Source organism: Rana temporaria, chromosome 1, assembly GCF_905171775.1.
Source record: "Rana temporaria chromosome 1, aRanTem1.1, whole genome shotgun sequence".
In the NCBI taxonomy this organism is placed as follows: domain Eukaryota; kingdom Metazoa; phylum Chordata; class Amphibia; order Anura; family Ranidae; genus Rana; species Rana temporaria.
The window spans coordinates 178,453,426-178,474,533 of NC_053489.1; the positions used below are offsets into that span (position 1 = coordinate 178,453,426).

The 21,108-nt window shown below is 43.7% G+C and overlaps 1 protein-coding gene across 2 annotated transcripts; it reads right to left on the bottom strand.

Moving 5' to 3' along the window:
• Positions 1–554: 554 nt before the first annotated feature.
• Positions 555–21,097, bottom strand: FAM216A (family with sequence similarity 216 member A). 2 transcript variants are annotated; one of them, XM_040346684.1, is made up of 7 exons: positions 20,789–21,097; positions 17,168–17,202; positions 16,945–17,078; positions 11,719–11,833; positions 7,446–7,518; positions 5,139–5,233; positions 555–1,124 (listed from the first exon to the last, which is right to left on the bottom strand). In XM_040346684.1, exons 1-7 carry the CDS (start codon positions 20,857–20,859, stop codon positions 1,015–1,017), a joined length of 633 nt encoding a protein of 210 aa, XP_040202618.1. In that variant the 5' UTR covers positions 20,860–21,097; the 3' UTR covers positions 555–1,014. The 2 variants fall into 2 exon arrangements, with proteins under 2 accessions (XP_040202618.1, XP_040202623.1); XM_040346689.1 differs by lacking the exon at positions 17,168–17,202.
• Between the last annotated feature and the right edge of the window lie 11 nt (positions 21,098–21,108).

Here is a 21,108-nt window from a genome sequence, read left to right on the forward strand (position 1 = left end):
TCCCTCAGATTTACAGCGACTGCACTTCCAAGTTCACTTGTAGTGCAAAGTGGATTTGCCTTTCGTAAATAACCCCCATGGTGTCCATAGTTTTAAAGCATGCATATTCATATTCGGCAAGCAGAGATGAGGGGTGCACTATGTGCAGAGTTCAGCTCTCCTCCACAGTTCCTTACCTCAGCATCCCCCTTTCACATATCACTTCCAGCCCTCCTCAGCTCTGACCTCTGCACACACTCCCTTCCATTAAATACTCCACCATCTTCAATTTGTCCTAACTTTGCAAAAAAGCACCCTGCCCAGCTCTAGTCTAGTACCTCCCTGCACAATGTAGGCATAGGCAGCTCTGCCTCTCTCACAGTGAAATCATACATGAGCCAAGAAATAGAAGGGAATCACAAAGGGTGTGTTCTACCATGGAACATCCCCTTCCCACCCATGACCACACTGTACCCGAGGTACCTGCATCTCCGTTGTGGCATCTGTGGGAGCAAACTAGTAAATTGCACAATTTTATAGCTAAGGCATTTTAAAATACAACATATCAACCCAAATAAATTTGGCAAAAATAATTTATTTTTGCACACCGATTCAAACATTCAAATTGTCATTATCAACAGTTAGTAAATAGAGGCTTTCACCATAAAGCCTTATACACCAGTGCCTAAAAGGAGCAATCAGTCTGCAAGATTTAGTCAAGTAACTTAATTCTGATGTTAGCTACATATGTGGAAGTGTTTAAAAAGCCAGAACTCATTTCATGTGAATGGCTCCCCATATAGAAAAATATCAAAGCAGCATAAAGCAAGGTTACACAAAATATTGGGTGCACCTAGTGCTCAAGTGGCAGCCTAAGCTGGTGAGGCAAATATTACAGCTACTCGACAGCTATCAATACCAGCACCTAACAGACTTTATAAGTGCCCAGTTTCACACAGCCACAATTTTTGTCCATTAATGATATTCTTACAAAACATATACTTGTGCTTGAATGATTGTCTTGTATTCAGCAGTTTACTGTTCACAATTGTCATCATTCACTGAAAGTGACTGGATCCATTGACTTGTGGTTTCCTCAATGGTTAGTGCAGAATCTGAAGAGATAGCAATGGCCTGCTGTGTGTCTGCAAGAAAAAAATATACACCTTTATAAAAATCCGTCTATGAAGAGTTTGTAATCTCCCCCTGCTTTTAGAAAAGTTTGATGTCTGGCTATCATACTGATCCAACGTCTTCAATATTTTAAGCCAATATATACATACATACATACATGTATGCGTTTTATTAGTTATATCTGCACTGAATATTTTTCTATTGTCAAAATATGAAAAACGTTTATTTTTTCAAAATTTTCTTTTTTTTGTTTAGCAAAAAATAAAAAACCTAGTGGTGATTAAATACCATCAAAAGCTCTATTTGCGTGATTTTTTTTTATAAAAATGCCACATAGGCACAGTGTAGCATGACTGCGCAATTGTCACTCAAATTGTGACAGCGCTGAAAGCTGAAATTTGGCCTGGCCAGGAAGGGGGTACAAGTTGCCCAGTAAGCAAGTGGTTAAATACCACAAAAAAGAAAGCTCTATTTGTGTGAAAAAAATTGTAAAAAAGTTCCATGATTGCGCAATTGTCATTCAAAGTGCAAAACACTGAGGGCCAGATTCACAGAAGAGATACGACGGCGTATCTCCTGATACGCCGTCGTATCTCTGAGATACGATTGTCGTATCTATGCAGCTGATTCATAGAATCAGTTACGCATAGATAGCCCTAAGATCCGACAGGTGTAATTGACTTACACCGTCGGATCTTAGGATGCAATTCTAGGCATAGATAGCTGCGGCTACACAAAGAATACATTTTTGGTACAATGAAACCAAGAGGGTTTTTTTTTTTTTGTGTGAGGAAGGGGAGGGGAAGCCGATAGAGATCAGGTAAGACCCAACTCACAGGCCCTCAGTGCATAACTACACACACACACACACACACACACACACACATAGGGCAACATAGCCATACAATATTGTACTATATTATATCACAAAGCTGGAACTCCAGCTATAGCTAAAGCTATATGGTATGCACACAGTGGGTGGAACCTGAAGGAAGGAACATCCAGTATTGCCTAATATTCAATACATACAGATATAATATAATATAATATGATGGATTAATAAATTACAAAAAAATTCTATTATTAGATCTTTCTAGAATGTATAAAGAAATTGCTCAAAATTTGAATACACAACCCAACATTTGAAATTCCAAATTTTTAGAATTTCAACATTTACAATTAATAAAATTAGTATGATAATTCATAATACTAATGCCAGGTACATCAATAGATGGACTCATATACATCAAACGTCTAAGCAAGGGTCCAATCAACTATAGTTCATTAATGGAACCAGGGAGAGGGAGAGTACCCATACTCTCATATAGAATTAAATGGATATAGCTCTCTCCAAGTGAAAGACTTATACTAATAGTAAATGGATAAAATCACTAAAAACACTTAAATAAGATAAAAAGAGGTACCTAAATGCAGCTATTGATGCAACTTATATATTTCCAGGCAACACTACATCCACCCGCTATGCACACAACCCAGACCAACCTGAACATGTCATGGGTCTATGGAGAGGCCATATCATACCAATATTCTACCAAAAAAACAACCCAGTATATTCTAGAAAGGTTTATCTAATAATATATTTTTTTAGTAATTTATTAATCCATTATATTATATCTGTATGTATTGAATATTAGGCAATACTGGATGTTCCTTCCTTCAGGTTCCACCCACTGTGTGCATACCATATAGCTTTAGCTATAGCTGGAGTTCCAGCTTTGTGATATAATATAGTACAATATTGTATGGCTATGTTGCCCTATGCCTTTGTGTGTGTGTGTGTGTAGTTATGCACTGAGGGCCTGTGAGTTGGGTCTTACCTGATCTCTATCGGCTTCCCCTCCCCTTCCTCACACAAAAAAAAAAAAAAACCCTCTTGGTTTCATTGTACCAAAAATGTATTCTTTGTGTAGCCGAAGCTATCTATTTTATATATATATATATATATATATATATATATTAGGGTTGTCCAGATACCGATACCAGTATCGGTATCGGGACCGATACCGAGTATTTGCGGGAGTACTCGTACTCGCGCAAATACCCCCGATACCTAAATAGAATACTTCCCCCCCCTTTCCCCCCCCCGCCGCTGCCGCCACATCGCGCCGCCGCATCGAGGGACATGGCTAGAGGGACATTGCTGCATATGTGAGGGACATGGCTAGAGGGACATTGCTGCATATGTGAGGGACATGGCTGCATATGTGAGGGACATGGCTAGAGGGACATGGCTGCATATGTGAGGGACATGGCTAGAGGGACATTGCTGCATATGTGAGGGACATGGCTAGAGGGACATTGCTGCATATGTGAGGGACATGGCTAGAGGGACATTGCTGCCTATGTGAGGGACATGGCTAGAGGGACATGGCTGCATATGTGAGGGACATGGCTGCATATGTGAGGGACATGGCTGCATATGTGGGGGACATGGCTGCATATGGGGGGGACATGGCTGCATTTGGGGACACATTTAAAAAAAGTATCGGTATTCGGTATCGGCGACTACTTGGAAAAAAAGTATCGGTACTTGTACTCGGTCCTAAAAAAGTGGTATCGGGACAACCCTAATATATATATATATATATATATATATATATATTTCTCCCCATATCCGTTGTTTCCCCATTTTTCTATTTTTGGCCACTAAAGGGAGTATTGGTGACAGTGGTGAGCCTTGATCACTGATCCCATTGAGGAGGCAGCTCTTTGCTTCCCTTTAAGGGACTAATTTGGGGGCGGGATTTGCTAACTCTGTGCAGGTGCCTGTCTATACACACACACACACACACACATATATATATATATATATATACTGGAGGGCTTTCTGAAAAGAGCCATAACAGACCTCTCAGGCTCTGAGGAAAGGGGTGCGCCCCAGAAAAGTTAGCCGTTCCGCCGCTAAAGGGTACCATTAAATCCTCGGTATTATCAAGTCTTGCTGGCAGCGACCAAGAAGACTGGTCTGATTATTTGACAAAGCTGTATTCAAACTCTCGTTTGTGAATATAAATCACTTGTTTTTACTAAAATAAAAATCCCATATGATAATGCACTAGGTCGGTGCGCCCTCCATCTTTTGTTTTTTCTTTTCCTTCCAATAAGAGGACATATTGCTCTTACTAATAGAATGTTTACTACTGGTTTCATCCTTGCCCTGTGTGATAAGAATAGGAAGCAATCAATATTTCCCAAAGCTTTCATGTTCCTAATTCTACCAGAAATATTTGCTATATCTTTCTAACCTCATATTTGAGATATGTGGCTACTTTACCAAATAATATTCTGCATAAAAGGAGCTGATACACTACATTAAATTCATCCAGGGGTGGCCAACCTTTTGAAGAGTTAGGGCCCCTTAAGTGACTTGGTAACCAGTCACGAGCAATAATGAGCGGAGCTGGAGGATGACAGGTCCTTGACGACTTTGCATATGCAGAGCAGACATGGACACAACCCACTCTACTCTATGGGCCCTCTGATCCGTCCAGATGGAAGGGGACGTATCCCCTTCTGTTTTTAGCATATCGGTTTGGAGATAGGCGGGTGTAAACAGACTTCAGCCACTTCATAAAGGTGAATGGGGGGTCAGATTGGGTCAAAACGATTGTTTAAAAGGGGCCTAATGCAGCTTTCACACTGATGCTCTGTGCTTTTCCCAGATTGAGGGTGCAGCGCACTGCACCTATGGCTTTAATAACAGTCTTCCATTCAGGCTGTTGCTGTCCCAGGCAGAGAGCATTTGGTATCACTCTGCCTTAGACAGCAGTTGGTGCTATACAGGAAGCATTGGCTTATGTGGCTCTGCTTCGCACTCGCTTGCTTCCTCTACCCCTGGCTTCATTCACAACACTGATGCTATTGGATGTTGGGTCGGCAACCCACGATCTGGGCTTGCCAACCCACCATCCAAGAGCAGGAGGTCGTGGGCCACATTAGAGGGCTCTGTGGGCCACATGAATTAAACTATGTATTTACTTAGATTGGACAGACAGGAAATGTACCTTCTATGACTGATGTTTCTTCCATTCTAGAAATGTTATCTTCTATTCCAGCAATGCATGATTTACTTTTGGTTTCCCAATGGTTCATTTGTGATCTAATGGGAAATAAAAAAATAGAAATTGCACATATACAGTTTATGCAAATAAAATAAATTGTGTATGTATCCAATGCAGTGATTTTGGTTAACCAGTTCATTCCCAGGATAACTGTAAACACACAGTATTCGCTAGAAACTTGACTGACATGAAATCCTTACCCAAAAATAATAAAAGCTTTGGTTTTCTCTGTATTGAGTGCCCAATGGACATGCACTTAACATCATATATACAGTACATAACCTGCTGGACAAAGCAAGAAAAAGATCTGCAACATGTCTAGTACAGGAAAATATGTTTTAGTGTTTTGTGGCTACCAGTTGCAGATTATACAGAGCTCAATGCACTGATCTCTGGGTGCTACAGATCATTCTAAATTTATGTACATAGGGTTTTTCTGCAGGTGTGTTTTGGTGCTTGCTTTTCACCATTGCTGGTCTTCAGATACATAGTTTTCAGTTCAGATAAGGCAGTCACTAGCAATAACGCTGTAGTACAGTATACAGAACTCATATCTCAGATCTTTTGGTTTCAGCAAGAAAATAGTAAATCATTCAATTTTTTGAGTGTTTCAGACCAACAGGGTTTGCATACCGATTAGCTTCAGGGCTGCTGCAGTGCTTGGAGCTGATATATTATTTACAGCTGAATATGTCTTTAGCCTGCAATATCACTACCGCAGTGATGGTCACACCTTTCTTTCATGGTGCTACATTTTTTTAAATTAACTGTGTATTTCAAGTGATTATAAAACCTGTTACCTGTTCTGTGCAAAAGAATTGCACAGAGTGGCTCTAATCCTAAACTGGGGACCCCAACGCCACTCCTGGCTCCTCTTCTTTTAGGTGTGCCACCACAGGAAGCCGGGGCCAGATCCTCAAAAGAGATACGGCGGAGTAACTGCTGTTACTCCGTCATATCCCTGGTCCTAACTATGGAACTGATCCACAGACTCAGTTTCCCATAGTTAGGACGAAGATCCGACATGTGTAATTGAATTACACTGTCGGATCTTAAGGATGCAATTCTAGGCCGGCCGCTAGGTGGCGAGGCCATTGCGGCCGGCGTAGAATATGCAAATGACCAGTTACGGCGATCCACGAACGCTCCGACGGGCCCGTCGCTCTAAATCTACGTCGTTTACGTCGAGTTCCGCCGCGTAAAACTAGGGCTAAGCCCTAGTTGTCATAAGCCATGTTAAGTATGGCCGTCGTTCCCGCGTCGAATTTTAAATTCTACGTCGTTTGCGTAAGACGTCCGTGAATGGCGCTGGACGCCATTTACGTTAACGTCTAAGCAAATGACGTCGGAGCGACGTCAGTTAGCGCAATGCACGTCGGGTAAGTTACCCGACGGAGCATGCGCAGTACGTCCGGCGCGGGAGCGCGCCTAATTTAAATGGGACTCGCCCATTTGAATAGGAACGCCTTGCGCCGGACGGATTTAAGTTACAGCGCCGCAAAGTTCCAGGTAAGTGCTTTGTGGATCGGCACCTAACTCGGCGGAGTAACTTAAATCCGAAAAGTTACGTTGCGCCGCGGCTTTGTGGATTACCCCCCCGATTCCTATTGTGGCAAACCTATGGGCTCAATCCACATAGGTTTGTTCTGTCTAGGTTCATACACATAGACAGTGCCGCTCAGCCCCACCCTCGCTGTCTCGTCACAGGATTTGACTAACAGCAGCAGGAGCCAGGGCTGAGGTATGTATAAGGGGGGGGGGGGGTTGAGTGGGTGATACTAATACCTAAACATTTTTTACCTTAAAGGAGAAGTCCAGCCAAAGCATGTTTGGCTGGGCTTCTCCTATGGATCACAGGAGTGCAATTCGTTTTGCTCTCCTGTGACCCATTTTCAGAAGAGAGTGGGCTGAAGTCCGCTCTCTGCTGACATCACAGAAATCAGTCCAGGCACCGGGTCATCCCGACTTTAAAGTCTGGATCCGCCAGGTGCCTGAACTGACACCTGTCTCAGCAAGCCGCTGAGAGCTTGAGACGGCCCGCTCCACCCCTCCACAGCTCAGCGCTCCAATGAGCTGTGACTTACGGTCTACAGTTCTCTGCTCACATCTGCAAAGTTCTATTGCTCGGTTTTCAGTGCGTCGGACCGATACTGCAGGGAATGCATAAAGGTAAAAAATGCTTAGGCTTTAGAACCACTTTACCTCAAACTTAATATTTCAACCTCATATATTTCTGTACACATACTGTACCTTGTGCAATGATCCTTTGTTCCATCCTTTAATTTCCCTGAAGTTTTACGGTTCAAATGTGCTTTTCTTGAGCCTTAAATGAAATAATTTGGTAAGACATCAAGTTTTCCCCACTAACTTGACATACTACAGTCAGTCACAGAGAGAAATTCTTAAAGCGGTTGTATTGTACGCTTGGTGATTTTTACTTACAGGTAAGCTTATAATAAGGCTTACCTGTAGTTAAAAAGAATATCTTCTAAACCAGCGGTCTTTCAAACACATTTTTTTTAAAGAAAAAATACACTTTAATAAGTTAAAAAAAAAAAACAGTAAAGTTAGCCCAATTTTTTTGTATAATGTGAAAAGTGATCTTTTGCCAAGTAAATAAATACCTACTATGTCACGTTTCAAAATTGTACATGCACATAGAATGGCAACAAACTATGGTAATTTAAATTATCCATAGGTGATATTTAAAAAAACCCTTGCAGGTTACCAGTTTAGATTTACAGAGAAGGTCTGGTGCTAGAATTATTTCTCTCGATCTGACATTCGCGGTGATACCTCACATGTGTGGTACGATCACTGTTTACGTACGCATGCAGGACCGACGAGTACATTTGCCACTGCGTGTGAGCACGGGGTGAGGGGGGGCACTTTAAAAAAATATATATATTATTATTTATTTTATTTATTTTTAAAGTGTTTTAAAAAAATACAATTTTGATCACTTTTATTGCTGTCTATTGGAATGTAAACATCCCTTATAACAGCAATAGCAATGACAAGTACTCTTTAAAGAGAATTGGGGGGTTTATTAGTCTCTCATTTGGGCTTTAATGCAGCCGATCAGACACAGATCAGTCTGATTGGCTGCTTCACATAGCAACAAACAAAGAGCCAGAACCGGAAGTGATGACATGGTCAACGCTCACCGGTTTTGACATTCTTCAGTTCCTCTCACTGTGAGGCCGGACATGGATTCCGCCCCTTCCGCCACCTGTAAAAGTTTATCCAGTGGCTGCCCAGCTGCTCGGAAATACTTTTACATGAAAGAGAATTGCCGGCTGAAAAAAAAAAATTACACCAGAATCATGGTTGTAGCCTCAACCATGATCCCGGTACAACCACCTCCCTGCCAGGATGTATATATACAGTGGCCGGTAGGGAGGTGTTTAAAAAAATATTTACATGTCAGTGCCACTGTTTTACCTAGTTATACTGTACCTTGCATTCTATTGGCTGTTTTTTTTTATTTTGAAACAGCCATATTTGTGTGGCCTCAGATTGCATAGAGCAGCCTTTCTCAATCAGGGATCCTCTAGAGCTGGGGTCTCCAAACTATCTAAACAAAGGGTCAGTTTACTGTCCATCAGACTTTAGGGGGGGCCAGACCTTGGCTATTGGGAGTAAAAATGGTCCTACCGTCAGTGGGAAAATATAATGTCCCATTGTTTGTTTTAGTGGGAGTAATTGTGCCCCATCATTGATGTCATTGGGAAGGATTGTGCTCCATCTTTGGTGTCATTGGGCCTCATTGTTGGTGTTATTGGGAGAAATTGTGCACCATCATTGGTGTCACTGGGAGAAAGTGTGTCCCCTCATTGGTGTCAGTGGGGGATAATTGTGCCCCATTGTTGGTACCAATAGATGAACTAGTGCCCCATTGGCTGTATATAAGCAGGCAAGTGACTGCATCTGGCCCCCGGACCGCAGTTTGGAGACCTCTGCTCTAGAGGTTGCTAGGGGTTCCTATTCCTAGGAGTTGATCAATTTCTACCTGTTAAACAAGTAACCACTGACACCAATGATCTTTTGAGCTATCTATAAGAGGAAATTCTTCCCACTGACTACAAATTTAAGAAGCATTCACCCCTCAACCATCACACTAATATACCGTGAATTGTTAGAGACAGTAACTATTTGCAAAGGTTCCCTGTGAAAAGAAAGGTTCTCTAGAACAGAAAGTTATTTCAATGGTTCCTCCATGTTAAGAAGGTTGATAGAGGCTGGCATAGAGAGAGAGACTTGATTTTCTTTCCTACCTCTTCTACAAAGAATGAAATCTTGTGCGGCATCAGACATCATTGCACCCTACACCTAAGACACATAAAAACAACTAATAGGTGAGCGCTGTTCCAAAGGATGGTATGTAGTCAATGATGATAAATCCATAAAATTCAGGTAAACTTTATTGACAAAAAAACAGATAGTGTATATTGCTGCCAAAAAAATACATAATAGTCCAAAACAAGATGAAATTCAGCATATCAGTTAAAGTGAAAAGCCATGAGTGCACAGAAACTCACAATAGCCATCGTAGACACTGGGGAGCCAAGAGAGATGGATGGATGGTTGGTTGTCTTGGCTCCCCAGTGTCTACTATGGCTATACACACACTATCTGTTTCTTTGCCAATAAAGTTTACCTGAATTATATGAACTTTATCATCATTGACTACATACAATCCATTTGAACAGCGCTCCCCTATTAGTTGTTTTTATTTGTTCCCCCTCACTTGGTCTTCTGAGTTTTGGAGCAGTGGCCTCATTTTGGTATTACACATTTTTACAAGGTTTCCTTGGTCATCTAATTTTGTACCTGGCTTTTTGTTGATTTTTTTACACCTAATGCCACGTACATACGGTCGTTTTTCAGCACGAAAAAAAATGAAATTTTTAAAAACGTAATTTAAAATCATTGTGTGTGGGCTTCACATCGTTTTTCGGCTTCTGAAAAAATGTTGTTTTTCGGGTTGTAAAAAATTATCGCGTGTGGGCTAAAACAACGTTTTAAACCCGCGCATGCTCAGAAGCAAGTTATGAGACGGGAGCGCTCGTTTTGGTAAAAATACCATTCATAATGGAGTAAGCACATTCATCACGCTGTAACAGACAAAAAAGCGTGAATCGTCTTTTACTACCAAGGAATCAGCTAAAAGCAGCCCAAAGGTGAATAGAACTTCCCCTTCAGAGTGCCGTCGTACGTGTTGTACGTCACCGCGCTTTGTTCATAATTTTTCAAAAACGATGGTGTGTGGGCAACATCGTTTTTAATGATGAAGTTGGAAAAACTGTTTTTTGGACATGCTGAAAAATGTCTTTTTTTTTTTCATACCGAAAAACGACCGTGTGTACGTGGCATAAGACAGACAGACTAGGAGCTTGCTCTTTGTGAATCAACTACCTAGAGCTTTGCATAAAGCTGCATTCAGTAAAAGTGGACGGGACTAGATCCTCTATTCCAGATCATAAGACAGGTAAATTGTTTACATATGTTGCCTAAGACATAAGAAATAATTTATATCTTACAGCCAGGTTGCCACTTGCCAAGGTCTATTTTAAAATAAGAGCCCAGCGCAGTCCCAATGGACCTGGTGTGAATGGGCCCTAAAAGCTGCTTAGGGATACTTTTACACTGGGGCAGTGACAGCATTGGCGGTAAAGCGCCGCTAGTTTTACTTTGGCAGCACTGTCCATTCATTTCAATGGTGCTGCTTGCAGGACTTTTTCTAGTGTGCTGCAAGTGAACCGCTCCAGTGTGAAAGAACTCTGGCTTTCACACTGGTGTGACAGGAGAGGCACTTGACAGGCGCTTTGCAGGTGCTATTGTTAGCGCTTAAAACGGCTGTAAAGCGCCTTAGTGTGAAAGTGAAAGAGAGAAGAAGAGGGGGGCCGGTAAAGTGGATAAATAAAAGTACTTTTCGCAGCCACATAGACATAAATGAGCATTGAGCAGTGCAGGGGCAGCCCCATAAGGCTGCTTTCACCCTGATACACTGCAATAGCACTATTTTGTCACAATTTGTTGAAATTTTACTGCGTTTGCGGTGTGGTTTTTAAAGCAACATAAAACCTGCACCAAACAAAAGCATTTCGGGTGCGTTTTTGCTGCTTTTTCCATTGCTTTCAATGGGAAGGTGCGTTTGTTTTTATAATTCCCCATGCATATTTCAAAAATACTGTAAGCAGGATTTTTTTCACTGCAACGGAAGCACACCTCCCCAGTGTGAAAACATTAATTGGTTTTAAGGGGAAGCAATTTTCATGTGCTTTTTTTTTAACGCAAAAGCGCTTGAAAAACTCCTCAGTGAAAAAGCAGCCTATAGGAGAAATTTTTTTCTTCCCTGAAATATTCATTAAAACTTTTATTTAAAAATAAGCATTTTAGTAGTGAGAAATCTCATAAGTTTTAATAAAATATTTTTGGTGTTTTTGGCCCATTTACTTGTTACCCATTCCCTTTTCTCTGCTTCCATTATATAAACGCAACTTTCTGTGATATTCCATACCACATCTTATCTGTGACTGCAGCTGATTTTCAAGTATGGCTCTCATGTTGCTGGTGCTGTAGATTTTGGCAATGCTGCATAAGTACCGCTTCTGTCCCATAGTCAGATCTGGGTGCTAAAATAAAAATATACAAGTCAATTCATGTAAAGATATGTGTACACAGACATACTTTACTCTGACCCATTTTTAATACTTTATTTCCTTCAGATACCTTTCAAGCCGGCCTCAATGTTTACTGTAATTGGGTGACTATGTGGCAAATTAGGTCTCATGTTGATACATATAAACTTATGCACTTGGGGGCTAAGAATATGCATACTGGGGGAATCAGTGGCGGAGAAGGATCTGGGTGTTCTGGTAGATCATAAGCTTAATATTAGCATGCAATGCCAAGCAGCGGTTTCCAAAGAGAGCAAAGTTCTTTCTTGTGTTGAGAGAGACAGCGAGAGAGAGAGCGAGAGAGCGAGAGAGCGAGAGAGCGAGAGAGCGAGAGAGCGAGAGAGAGAGAGAGAGAGAGAGAGAGAGAGAGAGAGAGAGCGCGAGAGAGAGAGAGAGAGAGAGAGAGAGAGAGAGATCTTTCTGACCCTGTACAAACCATTAGTAGGACCTCATCTGGATATTTTTTCCCTTTTATTGGTGGAACTAGATGGACTAGTGTCTTTTTCAACCAGACTGACTATGTAAGATACAGAAGGAAACTACAGCAACATAAGGGGCCAAATTCTCAAAAACTCTGCGTAACTTAAATTTCAGCAGTTAAGTTACACTGACTTAAAATTTCTACCTAAGTACCTGATCGTCAAAGCACTTAGGTAGAAATTACACGCTGTGTAACTTAAGTGCCGCCGTCGTAAGGCGGTCCTCCTCTCCTGGGGGCGTTTAAAATTTAAATGAGGCGCGCTCCCGCGCCGGCCGTACTGCGCATGCGTGTGACGTCATTTTCCCGACGTGCAGCGCGCGAACGTAATTAACGCCGGTCGGCTTTGAGAATTTCGACGGGACACTAAAGTTGCGACGGGTGAAAAAAAAGACGCGCCGGGAAAACAAATAATTATAAAAAAAAATATGACAGCGTCGCTCAGCATGCATTCCTGAGAGGGAGAACTCCATGCCAATTTTCAAAGAAAAAACGGCATTGGGTTCCCCCCCCAGGAGCATACCAGGCCCTTAGGTCTGGTATGGGTTGTAAGGAGACCCCCCCACGCCGAAAAATTGACGTAGGGGGTCCCCCTACAATCCATACCAGACCCGTATCCAAAGCACGCTACCCGGCCGGCCAGGAATGGGAGTGGGGACGAGCGAGCGCCCCCCCCCTCCTGAGCCGTGCCAGGCCGCATGCCCTCAACATGGGGGGGTTGGGTGCTCTGGGGCAGGGGGGCGCACTGCGGGCCCCCCCACCCCAGAGCACCCTGTCCCCATGTCGATGAGGACAGGACCTCTTCCCGACAACCCTTGCCATTGGTTGTCGGGGTCTGCGGGCGGAGGCTTATCGGAATCTGGGAGTCCCCTCAAATAAGGGGGCCCCCAGATACCGGCCCCCCACCCTAAGTGAATGGATATGGGGTACATCGTACCCCTATCCATTCACCTGTAGGCAAAAAGTAAAATGTAGTAAACACACAACACAAGGCTTTTTAAAATATTTTATTATTCTGCTCCGGAGGCACCCCCCTGTCTTCGTTATTAGCTCAATTACCAGGGGGGGCTTCTTCTTCCGCTCTCCGGGGGTCTTCCACTCTCCGGGGGTCTTCCACTCTCCGGGGGTCTTCTCCGCTCTCCGGGGGGGCTTCTCCGGACTCCGGGGGGCTTCTTCCATCTTCTCCCCTCTTCCGCTCTTGACTCGGCGAACCCCGGTTCTTCTGCAGCTCTCCGGTGCCTTCTTCTTCAGCGCTGGCTGCCTGCTATGTTTGTGTGTTAGCTCGATTTCAAACAGGCAGCCGGCGCGGTCTTCTGTGACGCCAGGGTCTTCTGGTCTTCTGTTCTTCCGATGTTGACTCGTCGCCTGTTGTCGCTGTAATGATGGAAGCGCGCCTTGCATCCCATTTATATAGGCATCACCGTCCCATCATGCTCCGGTAGGTACCCACGTGGTGGGTGCACGTGGGTAGGCACCCACCACGTGGGTACCTACCGGAGCATGATGGGACGGTGATGCCTATATAAATGGGATGCAAGGCGCGCTTCCATCATTACAGCGACAACAGGCGACGAGTCAACATCGGAAGAACAGAAGACCAGAAGACCCTGGCGTCACAGAAGACCGCGCCGGCTGCCTGTTTGAAATCGAGCTAACACACAAACATAGCAGGCAGCCAGCGCTGAAGAAGAAGGCACCGGAGAGCTGCAGAAGAACCGGGGTTCGCCGAGTCAAGAGCGGAAGAGGGGAGAAGATGGAAGAAGCCCCCCGGAGTCCGGAGAAGCCCCCCCGGAGAGCGGAGAAGACCCCCGGAGAGCGGAGAAGACCCCCGGAGAGCGGAAGAAGAAGCCCCCCCTGGTAATTGAGCTAATAACGAAGACAGGGGGGTGCCTCCGGAGCAGAATAATAAAATATTTTAAAAAGCCTTGTGTTGTGTGTTTACTACATTTTACTTTTTGCCTACAGGTGAATGGATAGGGGTACGATGTACCCCATATCCATTCACTTAGGGTGGGGGGCCGGTATCTGGGGGCCCCCTTATTTGAGTGGACTCCCAGATTCCGATAAGCCTCCGCCCGCAGACCCCGACAACCAATGGTAAGGGTTGTCGGGAAGAGGTCCTGTCCTCATCGACATGGGGACAGGGTGCTCTGGGGTGGGGGGGCCCGCAGTGCGCCCCCCTGCCCCAGAGCACCCAACCCCCCCATGTTGAGGGCATGCGGCCTGGCACGGCTCAGGAGGGGGGGGGGGCGCTCGCTCGTCCCCACTCCCATTCCTGGCCGGCCGGGGTAGCGTGCTTTGGATACGGGTCTGGTATGGATTGTAGGGGGACCCCCTACGTCAATTTTTCGGCGTGGGGGGGTCTCCTTACAACCCATACCAGACCTAAGGGCCTGGTATGCTCCTGGGGGGGAACCCATGCCGGTTTTGAATTTAAAAATTGCCGTGGAGTTCTCCCTCAGGAATGCATACCAAATGCCGTCGCTGGAATGGGCCTTTACAAGGTTTGGCTAACTTTCCACATTGTAAAACCAGCCCTAATTTTGCGCCGGCAAATTCGGAACTTAGGCAGAAATCAAAGTGCTGAAATGCTTTGAAAATCTGCTTAAGTCCTCATTTGCATACGCAAAGCTGGATTTCAATGAGAAATGCCCCCAGTGGCGGATGCGGTACTGCATCCTAAAATCTGACCGTGTAAGTGTCTTACACATGTCAGATTTTCTGCCTAACTTTGGAAAAAGCCTTTTGAGAATCGTCTCCAAAGTTAGGCACAGAGATACGCAGGCTGAACAGCAGTTAAGTCTGCATATCTCTTTTGAGAATTTGGCCCAAGGTTTCTTGGATTAAAAAATACATACTTCAATAGATTTTTTTAAACCAGAATTTAGTGTCACTTTAAAAAATAAGTATAGGGGATTAACAAAAAAAAACAAAAAAAACTTATGCTTACCTAGGTGGATGCTGCATCTGTCTCCCGCTGTCTCTGCAATGAGAACTGCGCGTTCAAATGCAGATGATTGCTTAGTTCTCCCCTCCGCTCTGAGAAGAGAGTGGTGACTGTCAGCCACTGGCTCTCTGCTCTGCCCCTTTTAGGAGTGCTGGTCTGCGGAGGGAGCAACTGTCTCAGTCTCCCAGCGGCGCAGCTGAGAGTCTGAGACAGCTGCCCGTCTAGGCATTTGGGTGGATTTCAACTGTGGATTCAGGATCTTTCCCCAGCTTGGACTGACTGAGTGATGTCAGCCAAAAGGCTGTCAGGTGAAAATGGAAAGAACTGCACTCCTGTGATCCATAAGGGAAGTAGGGCCAAAAAAGCTTTGGCCATACTCATTAAAGCAGACCTTCACCCTCTTCCACTACTTCCCTCCACTCCACCCTTCTTCCATCATCTATACGTATCGGGCAGATTTTTTATTTTTTTTACCTTTTTTTTTTTTAAACAAAAATGTCCAGCTTTGCCTCTCCATGCACGTCATTCACCTAGACGTGCACACTGTTCACTGTGCCTCCGAGGATATGCACGTCACATATCCCAGGAGGCATATCCCTTCATTCAGGAAAGGAGGAGAGGGCGGGCCTGTCGGCGCATCATTGGGAGGCCCACCCGCTGAACCAGGAAGAGCTTGTGGGCCTCTCGATGATGTCAGATAGGACATGGCGGCATGGGGCAGAGCTGTGGATGGGCAAGAGAGAATTTCAGCAGGAAAACACTGTATTCGCTGGATGCGTGAGTATCTGAAATGTCATGATACAACCTTAAGGTAAGTGGGGGTGAAAAAAAAAGGGGGGGGCGTAAATCCGCTTTAAGCAAATCTTTCAATAATCAGTTCATTCTCCTTCTTTTAAATGGCAGTTCCCTGTAGCTTCCTTCTAACCCTTCTTGTTTAAGTTGTTGTCTTTGCACAAAATCAGAAAAAGACTGTAAAGGCAATGAAAACAAACTACTTTTTTCAGGAGCTTCCCTTTAGATGGAAAGCAGGAAGATGAAAATTACAAGATCTTATTTTTTTAAAAGGAAAGAGAAAACACCAAAAAAATAAATTAAGTTAACATTCATGTGGATAAATTGGTTAAAAATTCCTGTTGCTCTCAGATGCCGCCAAAACTCTGAATTCTTTTTTTTTTTTTTGCTGCTGTGAGCTGACTTCCTGTTAGAGGATGGCTACGTTCCATCTAAATGGTCCCACTGAACAGTTTGTGGGAATGTAACCACCCTCTCTTGCTTGTTCCCAAGATGGGCTAGGGATTATGGGATGCATAGGGAAGTGCACATGACTGCAACTAATGTGCGCTGCTCATTCCAAACAAATGGAAGTGAAAAGGAAAAGGAGAAGTCCTGTAGCTCAAGTAGGATGTTACAAGGAGGCAGAAAAACACATGGAGTACAGCTGGGGATTGAGCCTTCACGAGTTTCCCCATAGCAAGTGGCTTACTATGGGGTGACTCTCAAGGGGAAAAAGCCAGGAGTGCTGGCGGGGAACCCAAAAAGCGGAGAACAGGGCTGCTCTTTGCAAAACCATTACACGGAGCAGGTAAGTATAACATTTGATATAGAAAAAAATAATTCAGGTTTACATATAAAAACATATACCTTAAGAAAGGATGCATCCTTCATAGACTTGGGGATTTGTATTTTTCGGACTTGTGAAATGACAGGAGCACTCTCTGATGTTCCACAATTTCTTCCCAAAGTCTTTTGTCCACAAACACTATTATTATGTAGCCCTGAAAAGACCAGAAATATTATACTTATTGTGGATATGATTCAAAATTAAAAAACATTTTTTTTATAAATTCCTTTACTGGATACCCACTTTGTGGAGGTTTCTTCTGACTGAAGTCCAAAGTCCTATAGAAACAGAAAGCATGATTTACTGGCGCCAGAACCGTGGTAAGTAATTGTACTTACATAGAAACCTGGAGCTAACAAATTATTACAATATTATATTATTACAATACCCAGAAGACCGGCCTCTTGCACACTGTACTGATGTATGAACATTAGACATTCCTGGCAGAAAAAAATGCGAGGGTGGGCTGTATAAGACAATGCGTATGTGTGCATTAAAGTGGTTGTATACCCTATTTTTGCCGGACAGAAGACTCCTGTGCACGCTTGACAGTGACGTCAACCCAGAAGACACGTCGAGGGGAAAATGTCAGCTCCCCCAGCGGTGACCGGGATCTGATGCCGACACCTCGATCGAAGGTAAGTAATTAATAATGACCTAGTATGCAGTGCATACTAGGTCATTATGCCTTTGCTTACAGGTTTTTATTTTATTTATTTATTATGTGCGGGTATACAACCACTTTAAAGGAATTGTGGCATATGTGCGTACTTGCACGCGTACACACAAAAATCAGGCATGCAAACATCGAACATTTGTGTGCCCGTGTGTACAGGCACATCAAAAACAATGGTCTGCATTTACATCAGTAAAAAAAAATGCCTGTATGTCTAAAAAGTTGCATTGTTAGTGTGCAGGAAGCCTAATGCCGCGTACAGACGATCGGACATTCTGACAACAAAACCGCAGATTTTTCTCCGACGGATGTTGGCTCAGACTTGTCTTACATACACACGGTCAAACAAATGTTGTTGGAAATTGCGAACGGCAATAGGGCTGGACTTAATTTACGTCCACGTCGAAACCAATACGTCCGTGCGGCGTACTTAGCCGCAATGCACACTGGCATATGTACACGGACAGCACATGCGCCGTTCTTAAAAAACGTCAATCACGTCAGGTCACACTTCATATACATAAAACACGCCCCCCACATACTCATTTGAATTAGGCGCGCTTACGCCGGCCCCATTTACGCTACGCCGCCATAACTTAGCAGGCAAGTACTTTATGAAAACAGTACTTGCCTTGCAAACTTACGGTGGCGTAGTGTAAATACGATACGCTACGCCGCCGCAACGATGCGCTGCTGTACCTGAATCCAGCTATATAACTTTTCTGGCATGCTTTAGAACCAAAAAGCTCCTCTTGTCATCTCCAACAAAGTATTTGCTTCACACCACTATTTCTTTACTACGATTATAAAATTAAGATTTCTCCCCTGATATGTACCATACCTTTCATTCCCTTGCACCTTACCTTACAGTCAGTGTTGATGGGGAAATCAAGCAATTTTTTTCCTGCAACTCCATATTTGGCAGGCTTAACACCTCAAGCTCTCTCCCTCCAATAGCACTTTAGATATTTTTTTTTCTCAACTTCAGCTTTAATATATAAATGTATATAAAGTAATTATGCTACTGTATTTAGGTGATCTACATCTATATTAGCAAATATGAAGTTGCCTTACTATGTTGGTGCCCAATTGAGGCATGGTGGGAGATTTTGTTATGTAGTTTATTCATATATTTAATTTGTGCAATACTTGTTTTGTACATCATCATCCAACAGTTGAGCTCAGGATCGAACAATAGATTGAACTGTTGAGCGCAGAATCTAAAAACAGATCAAACTGTTAAACCCATAATCAAAAAATAGATTGACCTGTTTGAGTCCAAGATCTAAAAAAAGATCAAACTGTTGAGCCCAGGATCTAAAAATAGATCGAATGGTTGAGCCCTGGATCTTAAAATGGATCGAATGGTTGAGCCCTGGATCTTAAAATGGATCGAATGGTTGAGCCCTGGATCTTAAAATGGATCGAATGGTTGAGGCTGCATTCACACCTGAGCATCAGTCATCGGTCGTTCAGTAGCTAGTTGCTTGAATTGAGCGTTTCCATTACTTTCTATGGGAAATGGAAACGCTCAAATACGCCCAAACCGCCCGATACGCACGACAAAAAGGGGGCCGGAACTTGTTTGAGCTTCAGGCGTTCGGCGTCAGGCGTATTGGCGTGCAGATGTGAACCATCTTCATAGGGAATAATGTATTTTTTCCCCTCTAGCGTATTTGAGCGTCGCACTTCAGGCGACAAAACGCTCAGGTGTGGATGCAGCCTGAGCCCAGAATGTAAAAATATTTTGAACAGTTGAGACCATGAACTAAAAATAGATCGAACTGTTATGCCCATAAACTAAAAATAAATTGGACAGTTGTACCCAGGATGTAAACAATAACTGAACAGTTGAGCCCAGGATCTAAAAAAAGATTGAACAGTTGAGCCTTGTTCAATCAAAAATAAAGGGAACAGTTGAGCCCAAGGTCTAAAAAATAGATCGAATAGTTGTACCCAGAATGTAAAAAATACATTGAACAACTGAGCCCAGGATCTAAAAATAGATGGAACTGTTGAACACACAATCTATTAGAAGTGCATCCTGTTATACTATTTTCTTCATTCTTAAGGCCCCTTTCAGACGTGCGGACCGTATGTCCGCTTTTTCATCCATCCGTTTGCGGATGAAAAAGGGACATACATTGGTCCCTATGTGATTTCGGGTGTCAGCGGATAAACATCCGCTGACACCTGTAATCACCCGCCTCCGCAAAAGATCCGATTTTGCAGGCGGAAGTAAACCCTATTTTTTTTTCTTCCGTCTACGGATCGGATCGGATGAACACGGACACACGATCCGTGTTCATCTGATCCCCCATAGGGTAGAGCGGAGAAAAGACAGGGCGGTCCCTGCACATTGTGCGGAGACCGCCCTGTCAGCCGATGGCTCAGCGGGGATATACGGAGCGATATACGGAGCTGAGCTTACGGACACACGGAGGCTGATCATTACTGATCCGCCCCGTGTTAAAGGGCCCTAAAGGGGTTGTAAACCCTCGCAGTTTTTCACCTTAATGCATTCTATGCATTAAGGTGAAAAAAATCCTGTGCTGCAGCAGCCCCCCCTATACTTACCTAAGCCCCGTAATTCGCACGATGGGAACGAGCACACCAGCTCCGGCCGGTGTCTTGTGTCCTGATCAGATAGATTGATCCGTTTATTCCCGCTGCTATCAATCAAATCCAATGATGTGACCTTATCCTTGGTGAGAGAGAGAGCATAGCAACCATATTGGAAAAGGGCAAACAAACACTGCATAACAAGAGTATACACTTGGTAAATGGGCAAAGAAATGAGCACATCACTACAAAGAGAATACATACAAAACGATTTAACACATTACGTCACTTCTGACGTTGTATTCGTACAGTGAGTAACCTCTTCACTTTCGACATGAGACAAGCATGTGCTCACAATCTGCGTTTGGGGTGTCATTATGAATACATTGACACCCGCAGCTGATCGCACACCTGTTGCGTTTTGAACATGGTGCGGGAAACACAGACGGAACGCGGGTTTCCTGTACTACGTTCTGTTGTGACCTAAGAACAAGCACTACACACTGGGCTTTTATTTTATTTATATTATACTAAATATGTCTGCTAGTCCATTGTGAAACCAAATACAAACAGAAATATCCCATCGCCTGATGAGATGATGGAACAATACAAGTAAGTGTCCTCACCTTCCTGGCTTCTCCTTGCATGACCTGACATTAGAGGAGTGAGATGTAGATGTGGAATTGTGTCCCTCCATCCTCAGAGCTCAGACCGCTCTCCAGGAATATACATCTCCATGGTTATATGCACACTGGGGATGTGACAGCGGCATCCTCACACCATCCGCGCATGCGTACTACATTATTCGGCGGCTAAGGGTTTTCTTAGCGCTAACATCAGCCGTACTGTTAATAATAATAATTAGAGGCGTAGTAATATTAGTCATGACCTAAACTGCTATAAGAATATCGTTGTTGTGCGTGTGTACAGTTTGTGGTACCCGGTA